This window comes from Mytilus galloprovincialis, chromosome 9, assembly GCF_965363235.1.
Source record: "Mytilus galloprovincialis chromosome 9, xbMytGall1.hap1.1, whole genome shotgun sequence".
In the NCBI taxonomy this organism is placed as follows: Eukaryota; Metazoa; Mollusca; class Bivalvia; order Mytilida; family Mytilidae; genus Mytilus; species Mytilus galloprovincialis.
In genome coordinates this window covers 73115867-73139656 of record NC_134846.1, presented here as the reverse complement: position 1 = coordinate 73139656, position 23790 = coordinate 73115867, and the positions used below count along the sequence as shown (strand labels likewise).

At 31.2% G+C, this 23790-nt stretch overlaps 1 protein-coding gene across 4 annotated transcripts in view; it reads right to left on the bottom strand.

Annotated features, from left to right (window-relative positions):
- Nucleotides 1–593: 593 nt before the first annotated feature.
- The window catches only part of LOC143045882 (putative helicase with zinc finger domain), a 61949-nt gene continuing 38752 nt past the window's right edge, over nt 594–23790 (bottom strand). For all 4 annotated transcript variants that reach the window (XM_076218705.1, XM_076218702.1, XM_076218704.1 and 1 more), the window contains 14 exons: nt 21864–22063; nt 19939–20115; nt 19254–19479; nt 17480–17590; nt 16250–16374; nt 15165–15374; nt 13687–13943; nt 13007–13125; nt 12268–12561; nt 10973–11080; nt 10309–10384; nt 9820–10009; nt 8847–9123; nt 594–6199 (listed from right to left, as the gene is read on the bottom strand). In XM_076218705.1, the coding sequence (XP_076074820.1) occupies nt 4805–6199; nt 8847–9123; nt 9820–10009; nt 10309–10384; nt 10973–11080; nt 12268–12561; nt 13007–13125; nt 13687–13943; nt 15165–15374; nt 16250–16374; nt 17480–17590; nt 19254–19479; nt 19939–20115; nt 21864–22063 (3765 nt within the window). In that variant the 3' untranslated portion in view covers nt 594–4804. The remainder of the gene's footprint in view (nt 6200–8846; nt 9124–9819; nt 10010–10308; nt 10385–10972; nt 11081–12267; nt 12562–13006; nt 13126–13686; nt 13944–15164; nt 15375–16249; nt 16375–17479; nt 17591–19253; nt 19480–19938; nt 20116–21863; nt 22064–23790) is intronic.

Below are 23790 nucleotides of genomic sequence, written 5' to 3'. Positions count from 1 at the left end.
TTTGTACAAATAACAGGATGTTAGTTTTCTTGTTTTAATTGTTTTACATTTGTCATTTTGAAGCCATATATATCTAACCACGCAGTATGGGTTCACTGCACTGTTGACTGCTCTACGGTATGGTGACTTACAGTGGTTAATTTCTTCTTCATTTGGTCTCTGGTTGAGAGTTGTCTCATTTGCAATCATGTCACATCTTACTGTTTTATAAGTAAATGTTTCTTATAAGAATAAAAAAATAACTGTGAATTAGGTTGCTGACCCAAACAATCTCCATGGAAATGAGATGTGCCAATACTTATAAAACTGCATACAGCATAGCATTGACCTACCGGTAGTGGTATCCAATAAACTGACCTCAACACGAACTAATACTGTGAAAAAAGCTGCCTGAATCATCACTACAAAGCCCTCCTTTTTTTATTATTTAACATTTTTCTGAAATTGACTCTTGTTTAATAATATGATCCTCAAGCTGTATTTTTTCGTTATTCAAATGATACAGATAATTGGGGGTAGGGTTGACTTTTCACAAAACTAATTCAATCACATCAATTGTCAACTTAATTCTGTAATAGAAAACAAAGACAATGTTTCTGTGCTAACTACATTTAATCACTAGTGAATACAAAGCAAGGAATATAAATACTATATATATAGCTTCAAGTCTAAAACTTTAGTGTAACAGTCAGGACATTTTCTCTACAACCACTGCTAACTATATTTCATGTTATGGACACTTCGGGTTGATATATTAACCAAATCGTGAATGATCAATGAAAATATGGTCACTGAAATATCATCTTAAAGGCACTTGAATACTACAAGCTTTTTATTTAATGTGCAGCTTAAATTTGTTAACATATTTAGTCTCTAATGGAAATAAAATTTCAAAACATGTTTCCAGTATCTTAATGTATGATTTAGCCTTTAGATTTATAATCTCAGTGACCTTGGGAATTATAAAATGACAATGATTTGGGGTTAGTAAATGTGTTACAATCACAACAAACTAAGAGTGATATAAAACATTCCTTGATCTTTGATCCTACATCATTTTACATGCAGATCAAGGAACGTCAATATTTTATGAATTGTGCAGACAAAAAGTAACAATTACTAAAGGTCCATTGTCATTAAACATGATATACAATTAGCAGTAGCTGAAGGAAAATGGCCGCCACACCAGAATCTGAAGTAATAAATTGCATGCAACTTTTTGTATCACAATATCAAATGTACAAAAAGGAAAAAATAACACCTTTACCATTATTCGATGGTAAAATAAATAGGCAACACTCAAAATAAGCTTTTAACATTAGTACAACAATATAACAAGCAAGAACTATGGTAAAATTACATCCATCTATACATACATTAATTATACACATGTAAATATCAGTATTATTTAAATATAGATATATTTCATATTTGATTAGGGGTACGAAGTCAATGTTATTATCATAAAATTATTATAATCCAGAATAATTTCTACACTCTTATATATACTTAATTGTGAAAGCTCAAACACTATGATAAAAATTATGTTTTCTGATGTCATTGAACCCAACTGAAACCATTAATTTAGGTGAGAAGTTATTATTTATCTCTATTGCAAATGTTTCATGAATTATTATAAGGTTTTTCATTAAAGATCTGTCAAGTTTGCATGCATCCTATGTTTAGCCCCATCCAATAGCCAACATTTCACTGTAAATTTACCAAATGCTTGCAGAAGAGTCAATAATAAACGTTGCTAGTACCGAAACTTATCGATGATAAGCAACCACCCTTCCAATTCATCCTTCATACAATATACATGATATATACCAATTGCAAACCAGAAAATTTCAAACATTTCACATTATTTTACATTGAAAACAAATGAAAGCTGGATTCAAGTTTTATAATAATTCAACAATGGGTAGATTGTGGAAGCGGAGATCATGATATTCTTTTCCTAAAATTGTAGTGTTTTATTTTTACTTGAGCAATCACATTAAGTATACTGCACTTGCTTAAAGCTTACACCCATGTTATTAGAATAATAACAAACCCGACATCATAACAATAAAGTATACAGGCATAGTACAGAAGTTGTTAACATCCAAATATCAACTGACACTTTCTGACTGGACTTTCATGTTTCATCGCACATTCAAGAGACAATTATTTAGTCTTTAAGGAAGTAACACTTTTTGATCTTGTTATTAAAATCTATTTATTATTATAAAGTGATAATTTTTTTCCCCAAACTCCTGACGGTTGTTTTCAGTGTTAAACATTATTACACAACTCTGTTGAGAGTGTGTAAGACTTTAATAAATGAAGTAAATTAGACCAAATAAAAAACTAAAACTTAACGTTCACTTCGAAGATAAAACAGTATCAAGATAAGGAACTTTTGCATTTAAAAACACACACTTATAATTACTTTTTACTTTTAGATATGAATATATGATGAATTTTAAAGTAGTTATTTAAACCCATTTCTTTTCTTAAATGTAATGATTAATTAGGAAAATAAATTTATAAGAAACAATTATGCCATCTTGATTAATAATTTTAAATATTCTTTTCCAATGCCCATTATCTGCATTATGAGGACTTTCTAATTTCAACATAAAAATATTCATCTTAAATAGTTCATAACATAAACGTTTTCTTAAAAAGCAGATTCCTCAAGACTAAGAGCGGAGATACACATATAAATATACTTCAGTATAAAGTATAGTTAGTACCACTGCAAAAATAGACCTGCAAGGCATAAAGAGTATATTGCAGCTCTTTTGCAGATTATACGTTAACTATTGCAGGACCCATGTATATAAACTCTCATTAATAATAACATGGTGATAGGTATTAAATATTTTAAACTTTCATTACATATAACAAACTACATAATAATCTGTACACATAATACCCTATCCATTAATTGTTCCAATATTTTGTATAATAAATTGCTTTGCTATAATTATAGCATATATATTTTCTGGTGAGACTATAGTCCAGAGCGTTTATAATTATGGTTATTTTCTTGCTTTTTACTGTGTATCCCAAAGCTGTTATTTACTGGTTTTTTTTAGATCTGATGATACATGTACTGTGCATCCCGAAGCTGTAAGTTAATTTCTTTATGTTTTCAAATCTGCCTATGTAAGACTGTTCCTTTGAGATCAACAAGACAATATTTTACTTAAAACATTAGAAAACAAAAAGAGCACTATGCTAATTATCTTGAAATTTCATTTTTTACCATTTATTTAGGACTTTATATGGACTAGAGGTATACTTTGTAGCACTTGTTTGCATCTTTTAATGTATAATAATTAAAAGTATATATAAATAAAGAGCTGCTGAAACAACGCCTCCTATGTTATGTGCTGGTAGAGTTCCCTTAGAGGTGAATAATAAAATGTGTAACATGAAAATTAGATACCATACTTGATTGTCAATTAAGCTGAGGTATCTTGACAAAAAGAAAAGTCTGTAAACGGTTAATTTATTAGCACTTATGCAGTCATCAAATAATTTATATGATTGCTATTATAATGCTTTAAGCAAATATATCATTCTATATCATATATATTTTCCTTAAACATACATCTATATTTCAAATGATCAGTATTCAAAAATAATTCTGTATGCAAAAATATATATTCCTATTTGTTTAAGCACAAAGAAAGATATTGTAGCTTATTTTCAGACAATGTTTGTATAGAAGTACAATGGCTTGGCACCAATGTTAATGGTTTCATTTATCATACCATTTAACTTAATTAAAAATCAACACTATGGAAAGTAGTACATTACATACATAGATAATTTATAAGAAAGTACAATATTCCTGTATCAATCAACAAACATCTTTTTTTCTTTAGTAAATAATGACTGAATAAAATCACACACATGTAATCATATATATAATATTCATTTGTATACTGAAAAACTTTGATACATTTTAATAAAGAAAAAAAAACGTGCAGCATATAAATATATTTAAATCTGAACCCAACATAATGCAAGTGCAGTTTACTACTAAATATAGTTTCTATCTTAATAAATGGAGAATCCAAAAACAGATTTCAAAGTCATCTGGGCATTTTCTGTTACAAATATTTTTTTCTAAATTTAACAAATTAATATATATGGTTGACAAAGTAGTCCAAACAATTACCTCAGTCTATTTTTGGACCCTCATATTTAAATCAAGCCAGTAAATATGCACTATGAATATACAGAATTAAATGTTAATCTAGCTACCACTACAACATTTCTACAATATGTTTAAGGAAAAATATTTAACTATCTCTGCTACAAAAATAATTATTCTTTATATCGTTCCAGGAGCTAGACCTAGCCTAAGGAAACAACTTGAAAAATCACTAGTGTAAAAATAATTTTTATGTTCTTCTAGGTAACAGATTATTTTGAGAATTTTGCTTTAAAATCACTCATGTATTCACATTTCACAAATGCAATAATGATCAACAAGTTATCTCCCCTTTAACCATGGTCTAACTCCCTTAAGCTTATTATCAAAGGCATTTTAACATGTACAATAACACATTAGAAACAATATATTTGTCAATATAAAGATTTACATTAATCTCCATCATCAATATTTCAAAACATTTGTAATAGTTGGCATATTTTATACTTTAAAGACTGCTGCCAACCAGTCAAATCTTGATAGTTAAAATAATAAGAATCATGACCTACATAAAATCAAATAAAAACAAGTTCATAACAAAACTCAACCAACAACAATGTAAATAATAAAGAATTGCTGATGACCAATTCTCTATGAGAAGTACTTGTATGTTCTCTGATTTTCAGTGGACGAGTTGATGGTAAGATTCCTAAGTATCCCAAGAGGATCTGTATCCACTTCAGCTCCAGGAGTTGTAAAACCAGCGGGTGTGTGTGGTGTCTGAGGCTCTATATTATCTATATCACCACTTCCTGAGGGTAAACGTTTGCGTACAACTCTTGCATAAGTTGGTCTTCCATCGCTACTTTCTGAAGAACTTGTTGACAGTGATTCAGTAGATTCAGCTATTTCTCTTTGTGTTGGTATCTTGAGAAATAGTCGACTTGGTGCTGAACCTGTGGAGTTTTCATTCGTTCTTGCAGACTTCGGTATTGGAATCGGATTTGTCGACTTCAATGAACGTTCGTCTGCGGCAGATTCGTCATCTATCATTTGAACTAAGTTTTTTATTTCTGTTGGTGTTTTCATATCCTCACTGAACTGTCGACTGAATCCTGTTGATATTTTCAGTGCAGATTTATGTTGTGCTAGCGTTCTCTCCTCAGAGTATCGTGTTGGTGTATGAGTTTCTGACCTGCTCTCGTAAGATGTGGTAACAGTAGATGAAGCCTCTTGTCTGCGCTGAGCTGATGCAATGACTCGCCCTAATGGACTTTGAGCTGAAGACCGTCTTTCATGTGTATCTAAAGACATTGCCATGTAATCCATTTCACCCTGAGCCTCTGCTTTTACTTCAGATGAAATATCCAATGGAGAATCTGTCTCTCTTGGGGTGCTTGATCTTGAATTTCCTGTGGGAGTTCTTGATCTTTGACCAAACAAATGAACTGGTACATGTTTAACATTGGGCAGAAAGTGAATAGGCTGACCTGCTATAGTTGAGCTTGGAGATGTACCTGGTGTTACATTTTGTCCTTGTGTTGCTGGTGATAATGACCTTGAGTCACGACCTTCATCCGAATGTCTGCTACCATCATCACTGCCGTGAGATGGAGGAGAGTTTTGAAACGGGATAAAATTACCAGCAGGATGATACGGATGCTGTGGATAGATTGAGTACGGATGACGAAGCATGGCAGCCATTCGAGGATCTTCTTGAACCATATAATAAGGTAACCCAGGTGTGTATGGATTATAATGTGGGTGTACAGCAGGATAATAAGGAAGAGGACCTCTTGGCACATACATCATGGTTCTACGTTGGCCAGATTTCTTGCCACCTACTGGTGATTCTCTCCCAGTCTTATCCTTGTCAGCTATCTTTGCTGCTCGGACTGGGACTGGTAACCTAGGATTTACTCCTCTTGGATGAAGTTTAGCTTGAGGCATTCTACCTCCCCCAACATATTGTTGTAAATATGGTCTGTACATTAAAGGCTGGTAGTACCCTGGGTGATACTGTAAAGGCATGTATGGCTGTAGTGGCTACAAATATAGTAAAAAATCTTTTAGTGAAAGAACTGGAATACCAACAAGAAGTCTAGAACACACAATGTCCTGCTCAATATAAATAATTTAAATGTTCAATGAACTATTAATTCTGGGTCAAAACCCTAATTTGGCATTAATTTTATAAATGTCATATCATAATCAACACATGTACCAGTTAAAACTTATAAATAAAATTGTGTTGAGAATCAATGATATGTTTTGATGTATTCACATGCATATGTCTGTTTGATAACAGTTTTTACGGATATGAACTGATATATTTTTAGGTTTTTTTGTTCACTTAGCTATCTTAATGTGGAATATTTGTTTTGATTGATCTGGTTTGGTCTAGTACATACATGTTATAGAATGTGATCATTTTATTTATTTATCTGAATTCGCAAGTGCATGTCCATTATTGAAGGCGATTTTTTTGTTGAATGACCTGAATTGGTAAATGCAAGCCTGTCATAGATTGCGATTTTTTTGTTGAATGACCTGAATTGGTAAATGCATGCCTGTCATAGACTAGTTCTGCAACAGTATGTACTATTTTTAAGGTTTGATGTTAGGTTATAAGGTACAGGAAAAGTTTTGGCTGTTTCTACAGCGGGGTTTTATGGTACCATGTCAAGTTTGGTATTTAAATTTATTAGTATGGGAGGTGCTCCAGTTACGTGGGATCAAAGTGAGCCACAATAGTAATTGCTTATATTTATATGATGTTTGAATCAAAGAAATCTGTACAATAATTTAAAGCAAATAAAATATTGTATCACTACAAAAATTAATATGTTACTGCGAGCAACTAATCCTATTTTTGCTTTTGTCTTGTTTATAGCATATTGAATTTAGAGTAGAAATACTTTTATTTGTTTTCGAACAGAGCAAGGAAGAATTTAAAGTATGTGATTTTTGATTGACTAACCTGAGTTGGTAGGTGCATGTCTGTCATTGTATATGATTTGTATTGACTAACCTGAGTTGGTAGGTGCATGTCTGTCATTGTATATGATTTGTATTGACTAACCTGAGTTGGTAGGTGCATGTCTGTCATTGTATATGATTTGTATTGACTAACCTGAGTTGGTAGGTGCATGTCTGTCATTGTATACGATTTGTATTGACTAACCTGAGTTGGTAGGTGTATGTCTGTCATTGTATATGATTTGTATTGACTAACCTGAGTTGGTAGATGCATGTCTGTCATTGTATATGATTTGTATTGACTAACCTGAGTTGGTAGGTGCATGTCTGTCATTGTATATGATTTGTATTGACTAACCTGAGTTGGTAGGTGCATGTCTGTCATTGTATATGATTTGTATTGACTAACCTGAGTTGGTAGGTGTATGTCTGTCATTGTATATGATTTGTATTGACTAACCTGAGTTGGTAGGTGCATGTCTGTCATTGTATACGATTTGTATTGACTAACCTGAGTTGGTAGGTGTATGTCTGTCATTGTATATGATTTGTATTGACTAACCTGAGTTGGTAGGTGCATGTCTGTCATTGTATATGATTTGTATTGACTAACCTGAGTTGGTAGGTGCATGTCTGTCATTGTATATGATTTGTATTGACTAACCTGAGTTGGTAGGTGCATGTCTGTCATTGTATATGATTTGTATTGACTAACCTGAGTTGGTAGGTGCATGTCTGTCATTGTATATGATTTGTATAGACTAACCTGAGTTGGTAGGTGTATGTCTGTCATTGTATATGATTTGTATTGACTAACCTGAGTTGGTAGGTGCATGTCTGTCATTGTATATGATTTGTATTGACTAACCTGAGTTGGTAGGTGCATGTCTGTCATTGTATATGATTTGTATTGACTAACCTGAGTTGGTAGGTGCATGTCTGTCATTGTATATGATTTGTATTGACTAACCTGAGTTGGTAGGTGCATGTCTGTCATTGTATACGATTTGTATTGACTAACCTGAGTTGGTAGGTGCATGTCTGTCATTGTATACGATTTGTATTGACTAACCTGAGTTGGTAGGTGCATGTCTGTCATTGTATATGATTTGTATTGACTAACCTGAGTTGGTAGGTGCATGTCTGTCATTGTATATGATTTGTATTGACTAACCTGAGTTGGTAGGTGCATGTCTGTCATTGTATATGATTTGTATTGACTAACCTGAGTTGGTAGGTGCATGCCTGTCATTGTATATGATTTGTATTGACTAACCTAAGTTGGTAGGTGCATGCCTGGATACATCATTCTCTGTGCCATTAAATACCATGGTTGTTGGTTATAGAATGTGATTTTTTTATTGACTTACCTGAGATGGTAGGTGAATGTCTATCATATTATTTTATATTTTAGTGACTAACCTGAGATGGTAGGTGCATGCCTGGATACATCATTCTCTGTCCCATTAAATACCATGGTTGTTGGTTATAGAATGTGATTTTTTTATCGACTAACCTGAGTTGGTAGGTGAATGTCTATCATATTATTTTATATTTTAGTGACTAACCTGAGATGGTAGGTGCATGCCTGGATACATCATTCTCTGTCCCATTAAATACCATGGTTGTTGGTTATAGAATGTGATTTTTTTATTGACTTACCTGAGATGGTAGGTGAATGTCTATCATATTATTTTATATTTTATTGACTAACCTGAGATGGTAGGTGCATGCCTGGATACATCATTCTCTGTCCCATTAAATACCATGGTTGTTGGTTGACCTGTGCAGCAAAATGGGGAGGTATGTTGGTATTCTCTCCATGCTGTGGATGATATAATCTGTTAGGGACAAATTCTGGAGCTAGAGGGTTCAACACATAGGTCTTTCTTCTCTCTGCTGCTTCTATTTGAGCTTTAAAGGCATCCCATGGCATTCCATAAAAGCTGCCATTTTCTTTGCATTCTTCTAAATAACACTCCCATACTTTTCTAAAATAAGAAGAAAATTTCAAGTAATTTCAGTATCATCTGTTGTAGACACAATTCACTTCCTTTACTATATGTTATATTATATCACAGAAAACAATGTTTGGTTTATGATAAAAAAAAAAAAAAATATAATAGTACTATGAACATAATACATATGTCAAATTCAGCATTATTTTTTCTTAATTTCTGAAAAAAAATGTGCATTTATTTCAAATTCATCCAGGAAAGTATAACAAGAGAAATTTAAATTGAAATTTACAATATGGTGTTTATATGTTCGGTATTCCATTGAAGAGTTTTTTTTTTGGCAATTATCATAAAATTTTATGATTATAGTTTCAGAGCTAGAAAGGTTCTTCAATAAACTCTTAAAATCAAATCCTGGCATATTTAACATGTTTAAGATGAAGAACTTAGTTGTGTACTCATATTCAAAACAATAGATGTTATATTTTTGCAAAATTACATAATCAAATATATATACATTGCAAGTTTCTTTGTATTTACATGTAGTTAATTTTGTTTTGATATACTGGTGAGTAAATATGTCATCTGAATAAATGTTTTGATTCATACAACTTACTTTTAAATAACCAAAACCAAACCACATAAAATATGTTTGTATGTTAAATTAAATCAGTTATTGTAATAATGAAATCTATACATTAGATATTTTGCAAACTTTCAAAAACAAACCTGCATTTTCCCACTAGACAAAGAGACAGAGGATCTCCCACTACAATAACTAAGGACTGAGCTCTGGTCAGGGCGGTATTCAGTAATTTTACATTTGACAAGAAACCATAGTCCATATAGTCCTCCTGCTGTGTCTCACATGTATGTCGAGTCCGCACAGTACTCAATATTACAACTCGAAACTGTTTACCTGTAAAAATAAAACAGTTTCCTTTGTCTTCTGTTGTTGTTAATGCACATTTTGTAGTCTTCACCTTAATCCTTTTTATTTTCATCTGGATTTTTATATTGCAGTATTGACATTAGTTTCAATTTTTTTTTTTGTAAAATAAAGTTTCAATTTAAAATGTCCCAAGTTACTTCTTGCTATAATAAATGAAGACAATAGAATTCTGCTTTGAAATCTTTTTAAGCACATTTGTCCTACAATATTTCCCAATAATTGAAGAAAATAGAAAAACTGCTTCTAAAATAAAAAGAAATTGTTACCTTGCACATTATAAATTCTTTCTACACTGACATTAAATAATCTTTTTTTTCTCAATTCTGAACGTATTCTATACACCTACAAGATAAATACAGAAATAATTAAAAATCAACAATACATTTTTAATGTTGTAATATAATTTCATTGAATGTAATAACCTAGCTTCCTTGTTGATCTATCAATAATTATAACCAGTACCACTATCAACTCTGATAATGAAACTATTTGTATTCTTTGCATATTGTTTCTTTGAAGATACAATGTAAAACAGATCAATTGTTATGTTTTAATTTATTGCAAGGTTGACTGTTAATAACAATAAAAAAAATCAATGTTTTATATCAGATGCACAAATTCAATTAATTACACTATACAATTCAATGTGAAATGCATGATTGGCCCTTCCATAAAGATTATTAACATTTACGTTCTGCATATCAATAACAGAGGTTTCAAATGATCATAAAAAAATGTTTATTTTATACAAATTGATTGTAAAGTTAATAAATCATGCACCTAGAGCATTAGCTGGTTTTTTTTCTTCAATAAAATGCTTGTAAATTTCCTTATTCATAAAGAAATAAGAAAAAGACAACTTCTCATAGTTGCCGAAATCAAGTTCAATTTCAAGTTAAACAGATAATATTTTTATATACAATATCTGACCTGGTCAGCATAATGACATAAAACACCAATGCCTCCATCATTAATATCACCAAACTCTTCTGGCCAATTATTCTTTAAATCAGTCACTCTGTCTATCACTTCATATATCTGTAATCAAATAAATCATATACATCAGATCAATCTAAGGTTTTTGTTGTTAGGGAGTGAAATGGACAAGAATCTTCTTTTTTGAAGTCACAAAACATGAGTAATTGTCATTAAACTTACATTAACTACAATGCAACATTTAAGGTAGATTGATGGTATACCGCCATCTTGGATTGTACAAACACAGTACAAAATCGGTCTAGTTATTTGCCTAAATCTGCAAATTTGGAGAAAGATTTGCAATTCAATGGTTAGACTGTTTTTCTATAATAAAGAATACTTGTTAATTAATTGTATTAAACAAAATATTTTAACAAATATCAATTTTTTGGGTTCTAAAATCATTTTTATCCAATGAGCCATTTAAGGGGAGATAACTCTTTTAGTACAAAATTTATACTGGGCTAATAGGGAAATTTTGAATATTTACTTGTAGCAAGAAAACAAGTTTGGTGACACCATGTTTTCTTTTTAATTTCTTAAAACATATTATGAAACCTATCTTCTCACAATTTATTTCAAAATTCTATCTCATAGAATTTTTTTATGCACACTAATGTGTTTTTTCATGAACAAACTAACCAAATTTTGACAATTTTCAACGACTCATAGTTTGAAAAATAGCATGGTGACCCATACTGTTTATTAAATTTTTGAAAAAGCATAGTAAAATCTTCATTTTGGCAAATTATAAGAAAATTCTGTCTCAAAAAATATATACTTATCAGTGGCGGATCCGGGGGGGGGGGGGGGGGTTTCGGGGGTTGGAACCCCCCTTTTTTTTGGCCGATCAATGCATTTGAATGGGAGCATATAGTTGGAACCCCCCCTTTACTCTGGGTTGGGAACCCCCCCTTTTTAAAATGGCTGGATCCGCCACTGCTTATGATCCACCTTAATGCCCTCACTGTAACATTAAATGTCCACATTGTTAAATTTAATGTCCACATTGTAAATTTAATGTCCACAATGTAAAATTTAATGTCAACAATGTAAAATTTAATGTCCCAATGTAACACTGAATTCATTTTCTTATGATTTACCTTTTTCCTTGTTCTTATATGACTGTCTGATTAAAATCCAAAATATAGGCTATACCTTATATCAGACAGACTTTGTTTGCAATAACAGTCTATGTCTAACTGAATTTTAATATTTTATCATAAAAGTATAAATATAAATTGTACCTCTGAAACATTGTAGAATCCTGTAGAATTTTGATGTTGTAAATCCTCTCCCCGTACAGTAAAGAAAGTAAGTGGATGGTATTTGGGATGAGGTGGCTGGTTTCCACTGGCTACTAACAGATGATCATAGAAAAGATCGGAGGTAAAATCTATGATTTCCCTGTGTGATCTGTAATTCTCACATAACATCATACTGCAAGGACACTTATCTGGATACAAGTCATACAACCGTTCTAAAAGGGATCTGTCAAAACCTTGTTGTTTACCAAAGTCTGAATATATCTCAGGACTCATCTGAAATTTAACATTTATAGTCATCAATAAATTGTATTGTAAAAGAAATTCCCTCTCCTTTAACAACAATGATGTTAACAAGGAACTCATGATTATAAAATACATACTCCATATAATTATTATTTTCTTCATAAATCATTAAAGGCAAATTAAGCTAATTAATATGTTAATTGTGACAAGCAATCGTACTGTATCAGTCCTTTCTCAAGTTAACAGTAGAGAGCTGGAACATTTTTTTAGAGACAGGACAAAAACATTGTTGCTTCATTACAAAAGGGGAACACAAAACAAGCTTATGTTCAAAATGGATTATTTGATCTTTATTCAAAAGCAAACCACCATTTCTGTGCTGGAGAAAGTGAAATAATATAAAAAAAAATAATCTGAAGGCCATCATTTAAAGCTTTATATAACAGAAATTAAATGTTTAGAACGGTGTGAATACCTGCATGTGATCTCCTGACAATATAATCTTTGTATGAGGTCCAGCCAGGGATAGTGGAATTAAACATTCAGCTTCCAATGCTTGGGCAGCTTCGTCCACTATGATGTGTGAAAATGCATCTGTAAACAAACGATGTAACAAACTATAAAGTTTACTTTAATGGAAAGAGAGAACTTCTACTGTGGATTCATTTATTTTCGTGGGTACCAATTTTCGTGAATTAAGAAAAACTTGCATATTTGTGGATATTTATTTCGCGGTTTTGCTGAAGTCTGCATACAAACCTATAGAAAAATTATCATTCGTTGAATATTTAATTTCGTGGTTTGACTGTGCCCACAAAATCCACGAAAATTGGTATCCAACGAATTATAATGAATCCACAGTATGTCATTTGGTGGAGTGTTAGTTGTCTCATTGTCAACCATACCTAATCTTCTAATCAAATAACACTTTTATAACCATCGTAAAACAATCTGTCACCTTCATACTAATGTTTTGAATGGTTTAATAACTACAACGAAAGTTTTTTTAAGGGACTAATGGAAATGTTTAATGGAACAGAACTTACTATCTCAATTAAGTATTTAAAATTATAACCTATCATTATCTTACAAAGAATACAGATCTTATGCATTGTTCTTACTCCTAAGATTTTTGTTCCATATTTTAAGACTGACCTCTAGCAAGGTTAAGGTCACACAAATATCTAGCTGTACTAAGAGTTGTGATAATGATTCGATGCTTCTCTACATCTTCCTTGGTAGGCATTCTGAAGTTAGATTTCCCCGACATATCTAGGGGACAGTATTGTAGCACTACATCTGGAACTGTCTGTTTCCAACGATGACGATAATATATACGTAATGGAACTGCCTTTAAATTTCCTTCTTTAACAAGTGGGTGAATGAACTCTTTAATATATAGATCAGCAGCACTGAAAAAATATAAAACAAATATTTACTGGAGGTAAATCATATCAAAGTTATATGTAACTTCTAATTCGTCAAATATTCAAATATATTTTATATTGAAAATAATGTATTGTGTGTACGAATATGTACTCTGTTAAGCAGTTTCAAAATGCAGGTAAAGAATTCAAACAAGATTGTTTTATATTCAAGTTTTGAAGAATACCTTATCCAACAATCATAAAAAATATTGCTTTTGTTTCATGATAGGCAAGGTATCATCGAAAACAACAACTTTAACATCACAATAACCTCACAATATTTTAGCAAATAATTACACTACTATATCAAACCTTATTATTCGAGAAATCCATCAGTATTGTAATATAAAAGAACTCAATAATTTTGGGAAGTTTTTATGTATTGCTGAAAAAATTCAGAATCGTTGAATGTCGTTGAATGTGTATATCATACTTTAATTAAGATTGTTAAATTATGCTAATTAAGGGGGTTCGCGGGTCTAAATCATTTATATAGGATTTTTCTATATTTTTCTATAAATGAACTTTATCTTATAGTTAATAGAAAAATAATATAAAAAAATGGGGTCACCGTTCATTTGCGCTCACAATCTGCCTTCGAAAGAAGCATACATTTTTGTAAAGGTGTTTTTTTTCTGTTGAAGTAATAGGAGAAATAAAGGTAATATCGAAATAAAAAAAAGAAATTTATTACAGAAATCGCTAAAATGTTACAATAATTTAGTTTAAGTACAGCTTATATGGAAATTATATTAAAAAAGATAGGTCACCTATGAGTTGAAAAAGATATTTCAATTTTAGAGCCAAAAAATGGCATTTTTCCACCAAAGGGAGATAATTTGGAACTTTTTCAATGATGTATACATTTTGAAAGTCATCTGGGGCCAACACGAATTGATTGTTTTGAATAATTTTTGTACCATATGATAAAGTAACAACTACAAAAGGAAATAAATAAAATTTGTTATGAAAAACAAATGTTTGATTTTTTTCTGAAATTTTTATACCCTCGAGCCTCCTTAATATCATGCTCCTACATTTGTTTTTAATTGTATTAATTGTATATTAATGAATTTCCTTATTGTAATACTTGTTGCTTACTACATTTAATGTAATATTTATTGTACTTGATACCTATAAGCTGTATTGCTTTTGGAATAAAGAATATATATATATATATATATATACATAATCACCAACATTTACCTATTAGAATGAGTACAAATTAATATTCTACAATTATCATCTTCTAAGGATTGGACGGCAGCCTGCGCCAGAGTATAAGTCTTTCCAGTCCCATATGGGCCAAGCAATAACAAGGGAGGTAAGCTGAGATCCCGACCAGCAGTTATCCCACACACCACCTCTTTCTGTTTACTATTCAACTTTGAACTCACTAAATCACAGAATTCTTTTCTGAAAAATACAGGTACATACTGATGTGGATACTTAGTAAAAGAACTTGACTTAAATTAAACATTGATAAGTAAAGAAGTAATGTCCTTCAATTATTCATATCTAAAATGTTTCCTAACATTTATTTTTTACTGTTACAATGAACAAAATGTGAAGAATTGACTTATATACACTTACTAAATTTTATATAATTTTTTTTAAAGTAGATGACAAATCATTGTTAAAACAAGTGAAACTGCGAGCTACTGCTCACTGATGATACCCCCGCCGCAAGTGGATAATATTAATAGTGTAAAAATATGCAAGTGTTCGGTAAACAGGAAGTTGTCGAGTGATGAATCTGAAAACACATCACATGGTATAGCTGACTTATATAAATCCTGAAACCAAATTTCAGAAATCCTTGTATTGTAGTTCCTGAGAAAAATGTGACGAAAATTTTCAACTTGGCTATCATGTGTAAAATCATACAAGTGTTCGGTAAACAGGAAGTTGTCAAGTGATCAATCTGAAAGCGCATCACACGGTATAGCTGACTTAGATAAACCCTGAAACCAAATTTCAGAAATCCTTGTATTGTAGTTCCTGAGAAAAATGCGACGAAAAATATTCATGGGACGGACGGACTGACGGACTGACGGAAGGACAGACAGAGGTAAAACAGTATACCCCCTTTTTTTAAAGCGGGGGTATAAAAACAGTATACCCCCCTTTTTTAAAGCGGGGGTATAATAAATATTGTTGTATAAAATGAAACAATGATTCTTTAGAACTAATTACAAAATTTTCATTATACTATATACCCTTTTTTTAAATTGTGTGTTTTTTCTACTACAAACTGTTGTTATAGTATATTGTACATGTATTTAACTTACTCTGTACTTGCCCAGAAGGTTGTGGGTATTTTGTCTGGAGGAGGAAACACTAAATCTAAGGTAGATATACCATCTATTGCTGCATGCATCTCACACTTAGATAACCTATTTAACTGAAACTGGATCTGAAATTAGTATAAAGTTGTTAGGGGCCATAGCCTTTATAACTAAAACTTGAACTGAAATTAGTATAAAGATGGTAGGTGTTTTAGCCTTTATAACTAAAACTAGATCTGAAATAAGTGTATATATGTTAGGTGTAAAAGCCTTTTTGACTGAAACTCGATCTGAAATTAGTATAAAGTTGTTAGGGGTTATACCTTTTAACTGAAACTGGAACTGAAGTTAGTATAAAGATGTTAGGTGTCATAAACTTTTCAAAAATGAAACTGGATCTAAAGTTAGCATAAAGATGTTAGAGTAATAGCTTTTTTTTAACTGAAACTGGATCTGTAATTAGTATGAAGATAAAAGGGGTAATAAATAACCTATCAAACTGAAACTAGAGCTGAAATTAGTATAAGGATGGTAGGGGTTAAAGCCTTTTTAACTGAAATTGAAGATGTAAGGTGTTAAATATAAGCTATTCAACTAAAAATTAAGTCAGTATAAACATGACATGTTAGGTGTAACAGACTTTTAAACAGAAACTGGAAATGAAATTAGCATAAAGATGTTAGGTTTTTAACATTTATACATGTATATCATGATTCTAATTGGAGAGGCTAAACCATCTATATTTATTATTCTTTTAAAATTTGATAGACTGATGGTAAGTGTGAACTTGATGACATGCTTTTTAATTATCCACACAATATTATCTATGGATATGTCAATTTTAGAATTTTTATTATAGCATTATTGTATGCATATTTCCTAAAATGGATAAATAATAAATGATTGCAATAATTACTGAATTGACAGTATTATCTTTCCAGATATGGTTTTATTCATGTAAAATATGTAACTGGTTTCGGATCATTTCATTAGAAACTTCTTGATTGTCATTATGCAGCTATATGAGTCACATTCAATTATATTTTTCTGTTTTTGAATTTAAGGACAACTTTTTATTGATTGAATGTTACTTGTTTAACATTCAATGGTCTCAACTTTTAAGAGGTCACATTAACAAATACTTAATATCATTGTAATATTCACAAATTGTACTCTTACTCGAACTTGGTCCATCAATTATTGAGTAAATATCCCAATAATAAAAATACTTACCTCTACTTCAATATTGTCATCATTACTCAATCCTAAATCAGATACACATTTCTTTGATAATCGTAAAAATATAAAATCTTTTCCTTTATCTTCAACAATAACTTCAAATACCTGTAAAAGATAATTCCCTTTTTATATATACATTTTAGTTAAGAACAAGTCATGTATTGTTTTGACAATGACGAAAGGAAATAACATAAATTGCAAATTTACAAAAAAGTAAAAAAAAAATCATTGAAGGAAATTGTCATATATATCATTCACTTCAAATTCACTTCAATTCAATAAAAAGTAATCTATAAAAAAATCTGGCCAGAACTTATTTTTCTATAATTCACATGTTTACTTTTTATGCTCTGCCTATGATAGAAGGAAGCCTTATATTTTCTGGTCTAAGCTTCTGTCCATCTGTTAGTCCTATCAATTTGTTTGTCTAGTTGAATATATACAGTCAGGATTCTACTTCGTCAAAATTATCTCCCCATTACGCCAGTTAATTTTCACAATCGTAGAAATGGAAGCCATTGTAGGGAGGACGCGCTGCCAATTTTGCTCTTGAAAACCGATAAATTTATCTGCATAGCACCATTACGATCCTTATATGTCAATTGTATTTTAAAAGACAAATGTATCTACTAGCTAATGAGCATCGGTTAATGATCGTGTGCATTGATTCAACTTAAAACTATTGTCTAATCGGTTGTCAGGTGGAATTTTTGAAAAAATCATAAACATTTAAAAAAAAATCTAATTGAATATTTCGTGAAAGGGCAGACTAGATTTTTTTAGTGGTTGAAGACTATAAACCATAGTTATCACACACAAATTTTTTTTTTTTTTTTTTTCCGAAGATATGCATTTTCATCATCCAACTTGAAAGACTGTCGTCAGGTAGTTATAGTAAAAAAATAGCTATTCGAACACACCTACTCTGATTTTTTTATGTTATAAAGTCAACCTGTAGCTTTGATATATAAAAATGATAGAATCTGAAGTGAGATGATGTATCAAATATTCTTGCTTTGTACGTTTTCAAGACAAAATATTCAACTCAAACACGCCCTAACATAAAAAGATGCACTCGATTTTCTCTTTTCGATACAATTGTTACCCATTTTTAAGAATTTTTTCTTGAGTCACATAATGGAAGGGCAGACAAGAAAATTATTGAACTAATAGATTGATATTTTCTCCGTCTGTGGTATTTTTTTCCAAAAAATCAGAGGTTATGCCATTTTCTACATCCAACTTTATAGATACCCATGTCGTTGACTTGATATCTAATTGTTCTGCTTTACTATGCAATAGATAAATTGAAACCTTATGCAAATGGTGTTTATAAAATAGAACACTTCTAATTGAGAAGAAAATTGTCATTTTATTTTTTTCTATTAACTTTTAAATTTTTTGTTACTATAGTAAACATAACAGTAAGCATTTATCGCCTTCTCTTACAAAGAGCTTCAATTCTTTTGTTCTATTTCAACCAGGTTTTCACCTGTATATCTTGTGGTTTAATTTTAATTTTCTATGAAGTTGTGGTAAAAAAAAATTTGAACATGTTCAATATGATTCCACAATTTTCTGAACATGGAAATGAGTGTGTGATGAAATTATGGATTAGGCAAATATTTTTTGCTTTTTTAAAGTTTAGGTTTATTCAAACCTTAATTAATTTTACACATGTGTCAATTACATATCTTATAATGTTTTCCTTCATAATGGTATATACCGTATCAATCAGCCACACATTCGAATAACAATATGCTCTTACTTTTCTAAGTTCCCCTGTTGGTACTGGAGTTGCAGTAACTTCAGATAACCAAGCAACTTGAGAGTTCATTATCAATCTTCCACCAACAGAATCTTCAGATAAATTCTCTTTTAGTTGCACACGTGCAAACATTTGACCTTCATGGGCATATTTAGCCCCACCTATCAGTGAACCAGGTACCAACATGAATTTATCTACTACTTGAAGCTCAGTCTTGACATTGTACCTAAAATATTAGAAACGATTTTAACTGACAGAAAGTATATATATTCACTCGATTAATCGAAAATATATCTGAATTTACAGATAATATACAATGTAATGATGAGAAGTATTTCGACAATTGTGTAATCAAGTATATAAAATAATATCAATTTACCTATACTTGTTTTGTATACTTTTTGTTTTTAAATTTTAGCTTGATGTAAAGGTCAATAAAATTCAAGCAGATGGTCAGTAGATAACTGGTATGCTTTTACTAGTTTTTCAAATGTATGAAGGGGTTCAAATATCATATATGGCCAAATTGACAAAAAACTGTTACGGTTGTTTATTCAAATACAGTAATATACAAAAAATGTTTTAAAGGTATAACAAAAAAAATTTGACATGCATTCTTCTTCAATTAAAAAGAAAATCATGTTTCCTAAAACAATGATTTTTTTAACCTAAATTGTGATTTTACCTTGCAATATTTTCGAGTTGAGCCCATTCTTCTAAATATAACATTTCATGCATCCAGATTCTGTAAGTCTCCTTTGAAGCTGGGTGCATCAAGTGTTCAGCTATTCTAAATTTATCACTTTCTGGTAAACTATATTTAGTCAACAATTTCTTCTCATCTAATGAATAATCATTTGTCCTGAAAACAAATAATTGCAAAATTGTATTATCATAATCAGTGAGGATAAAACTCAAATAAGTCTATTATTATTATCCTGAAATTAAACAACAATTCTTGTTAAGCATTTACATAAGTTTTCTTCTAACACATGTTGTATCAATATATCAGCCTAAAACAGGCACATTATAGCTATTTCATAGGGATTCTCTTTTCTCAACTTAAGGCCAATTAAAATTAATTGATAGATTTTCATCCCCGCCCGCCCCTCTGAAATCGCCCCACCCCGATTTTTTTTATTTTCAAAAAATTTACGATTTCCGGATTTTGTTCATTTCCGTTTCCGGTAAACGTCAAACATTTCGTTTCATTCAAAACTTCCTGTTTCAAATTTGGGTTTTCGTATTTCTTCCGAGTAATTTAAAATGATTCTGCAGCTCTATGGTGACAAATCATCTACCGAGAATAGAGATTGATTACGAGAAGGGCATGAAATACTCGGGATTCAAGTAATACGCTGTGTCCAAGAACGCAAATTGCGGCATGACACATATTTCTGTGATTAGAACCGTTGATTATTTTATTGATAAAATGACTTTGTGTCAGGAATTTTTGACTATGAATTATATCCAAAGAGCAAGAATCGTGGAACACATTGGTACAAATATAACTGGATTAAACCAATTGACACAAGCACGAACTTGTTAGATTTATGACAGTATATTGAGTTCAAAAATCGGCAAACATACACTTCGATTTACCCATGGCTATTGTTTTTTTGTTGACAAAAAGCAAACACCTTCTGCCCCAATACCCTCAATAGAGTCATTAAACAACTTCTTTTTTGTTTAGTTCATGTTTTACATATTAATTATATCTGCATCTGTGTGAAGAACACGTCACAAGAGGGTTTCATAAGAAATAAAAAATAAAAAATAAAATCCTCCCACCCGCCCCATTTTTCTTCAAAATTTTGGATGAAAATCTACTAATTAATTTTAGTTGGCCTAAGTAGTAATAATTATCAGTTTTACATCTCAAACATATAATATTTTGCCATAAAAATTCATGTCAGGCAAATATGACTGTTTCTAGACCCTTGGTGTGATGACCTAGTGTTAAACCCCAATTAACCAATCAATCAAATGTCAAACTCCTTCTGACTATCACAAAGAAAGACAACCTATTTTTGAAATGATGCATGTATGAAATAATACTAACAGAAGCTTACTTGAAGATATAAGGAAGCTAGCTTGTCATGTTTTGAATATTTTGTCAGATTTTCGGAATCCTCTGGTTTTATCAATTTGAATGCCTTGCAAAAATTTGCCCGGTGACCCCCATTTTTCTTTTTGTAAATCTTTTACATGTACAATAATATGCCATCTGTAAAAGTCTGTCAAATTTTAATTACTTTTTAAAGTTTTTGAGAACTTCACCTTGTCAATACTAAAGCTATGAAAAATCAAGAGAGAATATTTTCCCGCCAAAATTTCAATGGCTAATATCTCGAAAACAAGCACGGTGACCTAAATATTTTTTTTGCTCTTTGGATTCCTTTATTAATCCCCTATCAATATAAACTAGTGATTTAAAAAGTTAATTACATTGAAACTGAGAAGTGAACTCCCATAAGGTGTTTAAATAGGAATATCTAATGAATTTAACCTTTGCACAATACATTGTTTTCCTACATCTAAACACATACATTATTTGTACCTTCTGTTAAGCATGCCCAAGTATGAAAACAACAACTACTTTAATCTTACTTATTTTCATATTCAGTAAGTTGTATATTTTCATTCGTCCATCTGCCTTGGTCAGTCATTTGGAGATCTTTTGACAACTTTTCTGTATCAGTGATAGGAGCTGATTCTATCTGCATTTCTCTACTTAATAAAGGCTCCATACCAAAATCAAACACTAACGTCTGTCGAAATGTGCCATATATGTCTGTCTTGAATATTACCTGAAAGATTCACATAATGTCATTTATCTATCAAAATAGTACAGGAAGTTTTGCTGAAAATTTTATTCCATTCTAAAGTGAACTGCAGGGAAATTTTGCTTAGCAAATTTGTATGCTAAGAGAACCCCCAAAGATTGATATTTTAAAAAAATAGAATGAGGTAAACTACATACAGTATCACATAATCCCTAGTTCCATTCCAGTTTTTTTGTATTTCCTGTTAAAAGATTTTAAATTATACAGCAACTAGTTGTGTCTTTATTTCCTAAATATAGTAACACAGCTATATTTTGTGCAATGTCAATTTCATCATGGAACACTTTTTCCACAGTCAGGGGTTCATTATGGGAAGAAAAAAAGTTTGAAATTTGTGTTACAATTCAGATAGCAATCAATTTATTTATTTCAGTTGCAGCATAAAAGCAATATGAGGTCAATGTCAGAAAAATATCAACTTTTTTGTACTTGGCTTAAAACTTGGGAAGGGCTCAGTAGAACCCTTCCCCAGTTTCTCAGCCTCATACAAACTAGAGGCTCTAAAGAGCCTGTGACGCTCACCTTGGCCTATGTGAATATTAAACAATGGACACAGATGGATTCATGACAAAATTGTGTTTTGGTGATGGTGATGTGTTTGTAGATCTTACTTTACTAAACATTCTTGCTGCTTACAATTATCTCGATCTATAATAGTACTTTCTGTGGAAAACGTTATTGAAAATCTTCAAATTTTAAGAAAATTGTTAAAAATTGACTATGAAGGGCAATAACTCCTTAGGGGGTCAATTGACTATTTTGGTCATAGTGACTTATTTTTAGTTCTTACTTTGCTGTACATTATTGCTGTTTACAGTTTATCTCTATCTATAATAATATTCAAGATAACAAAAAAAACAGCAAAATTTCCTCAAAATTACCAATTCAGGGGCAGCAACCTAACAACTGATTATCCGATACATCTGAAAATTCCAGGGCAGATAAATCGTGACCTGATCAACAATTTTACTTCCTGTCAGATTTGCTCTTAATGCTTTGGTTTTTGAGTTATAAGCCAAAAACTGCATTTTACCCCCATGTTCTATTTTTAGCCATCTTGGTTTGTTGGCCGAGTTACCGGACACATTTTTTAAACTAGATACCCCAATTATGGCTAAGTTTGGTTAAATTTGGCCCAGTAGTTTCAGAGGAGAAGATTTTTCAAAAAAGATAACTAAGATTTACGAAAAATGGTTAAAAATTGACTATAAAGGGCAATAACTCCTAAAGTGGTCAACTGACCATTTTGGTCACGTTGACTTATTTGTAGATCTTACTTTGCTGAACATTATTGCTGTTTACAGTTTATCTCTATCTATAATAATATTCAAGATAATAACCAAAAACAGCAAAATTTCCTTAAAATTATCAATTCAGGGGCAGCAACCCAACAACGGGTTGTCCGATTCATCTGAAAATTTCAGGGCAGATAGATCTTGACCTGATAAACAATTTTACTTCTGTCAGATTTGCTCTAAATGCTTTGGTTTTTGAGTTATAAGCCAAAAACTGCATTTTACCCCCTATGTTCTATTTTTAGCCATGGCGGCAATCTTGGTTGGTTGGCCTGGTCACGCCACACATTTTTTAAACTAGATACCCCAATGATGATTGTGACCAAGTTTGGTTTAATTTGGCCCAGTAGTTTCAGAGGAGAAGATTTTTGTAAAAGTTAACGACAACGGACGACG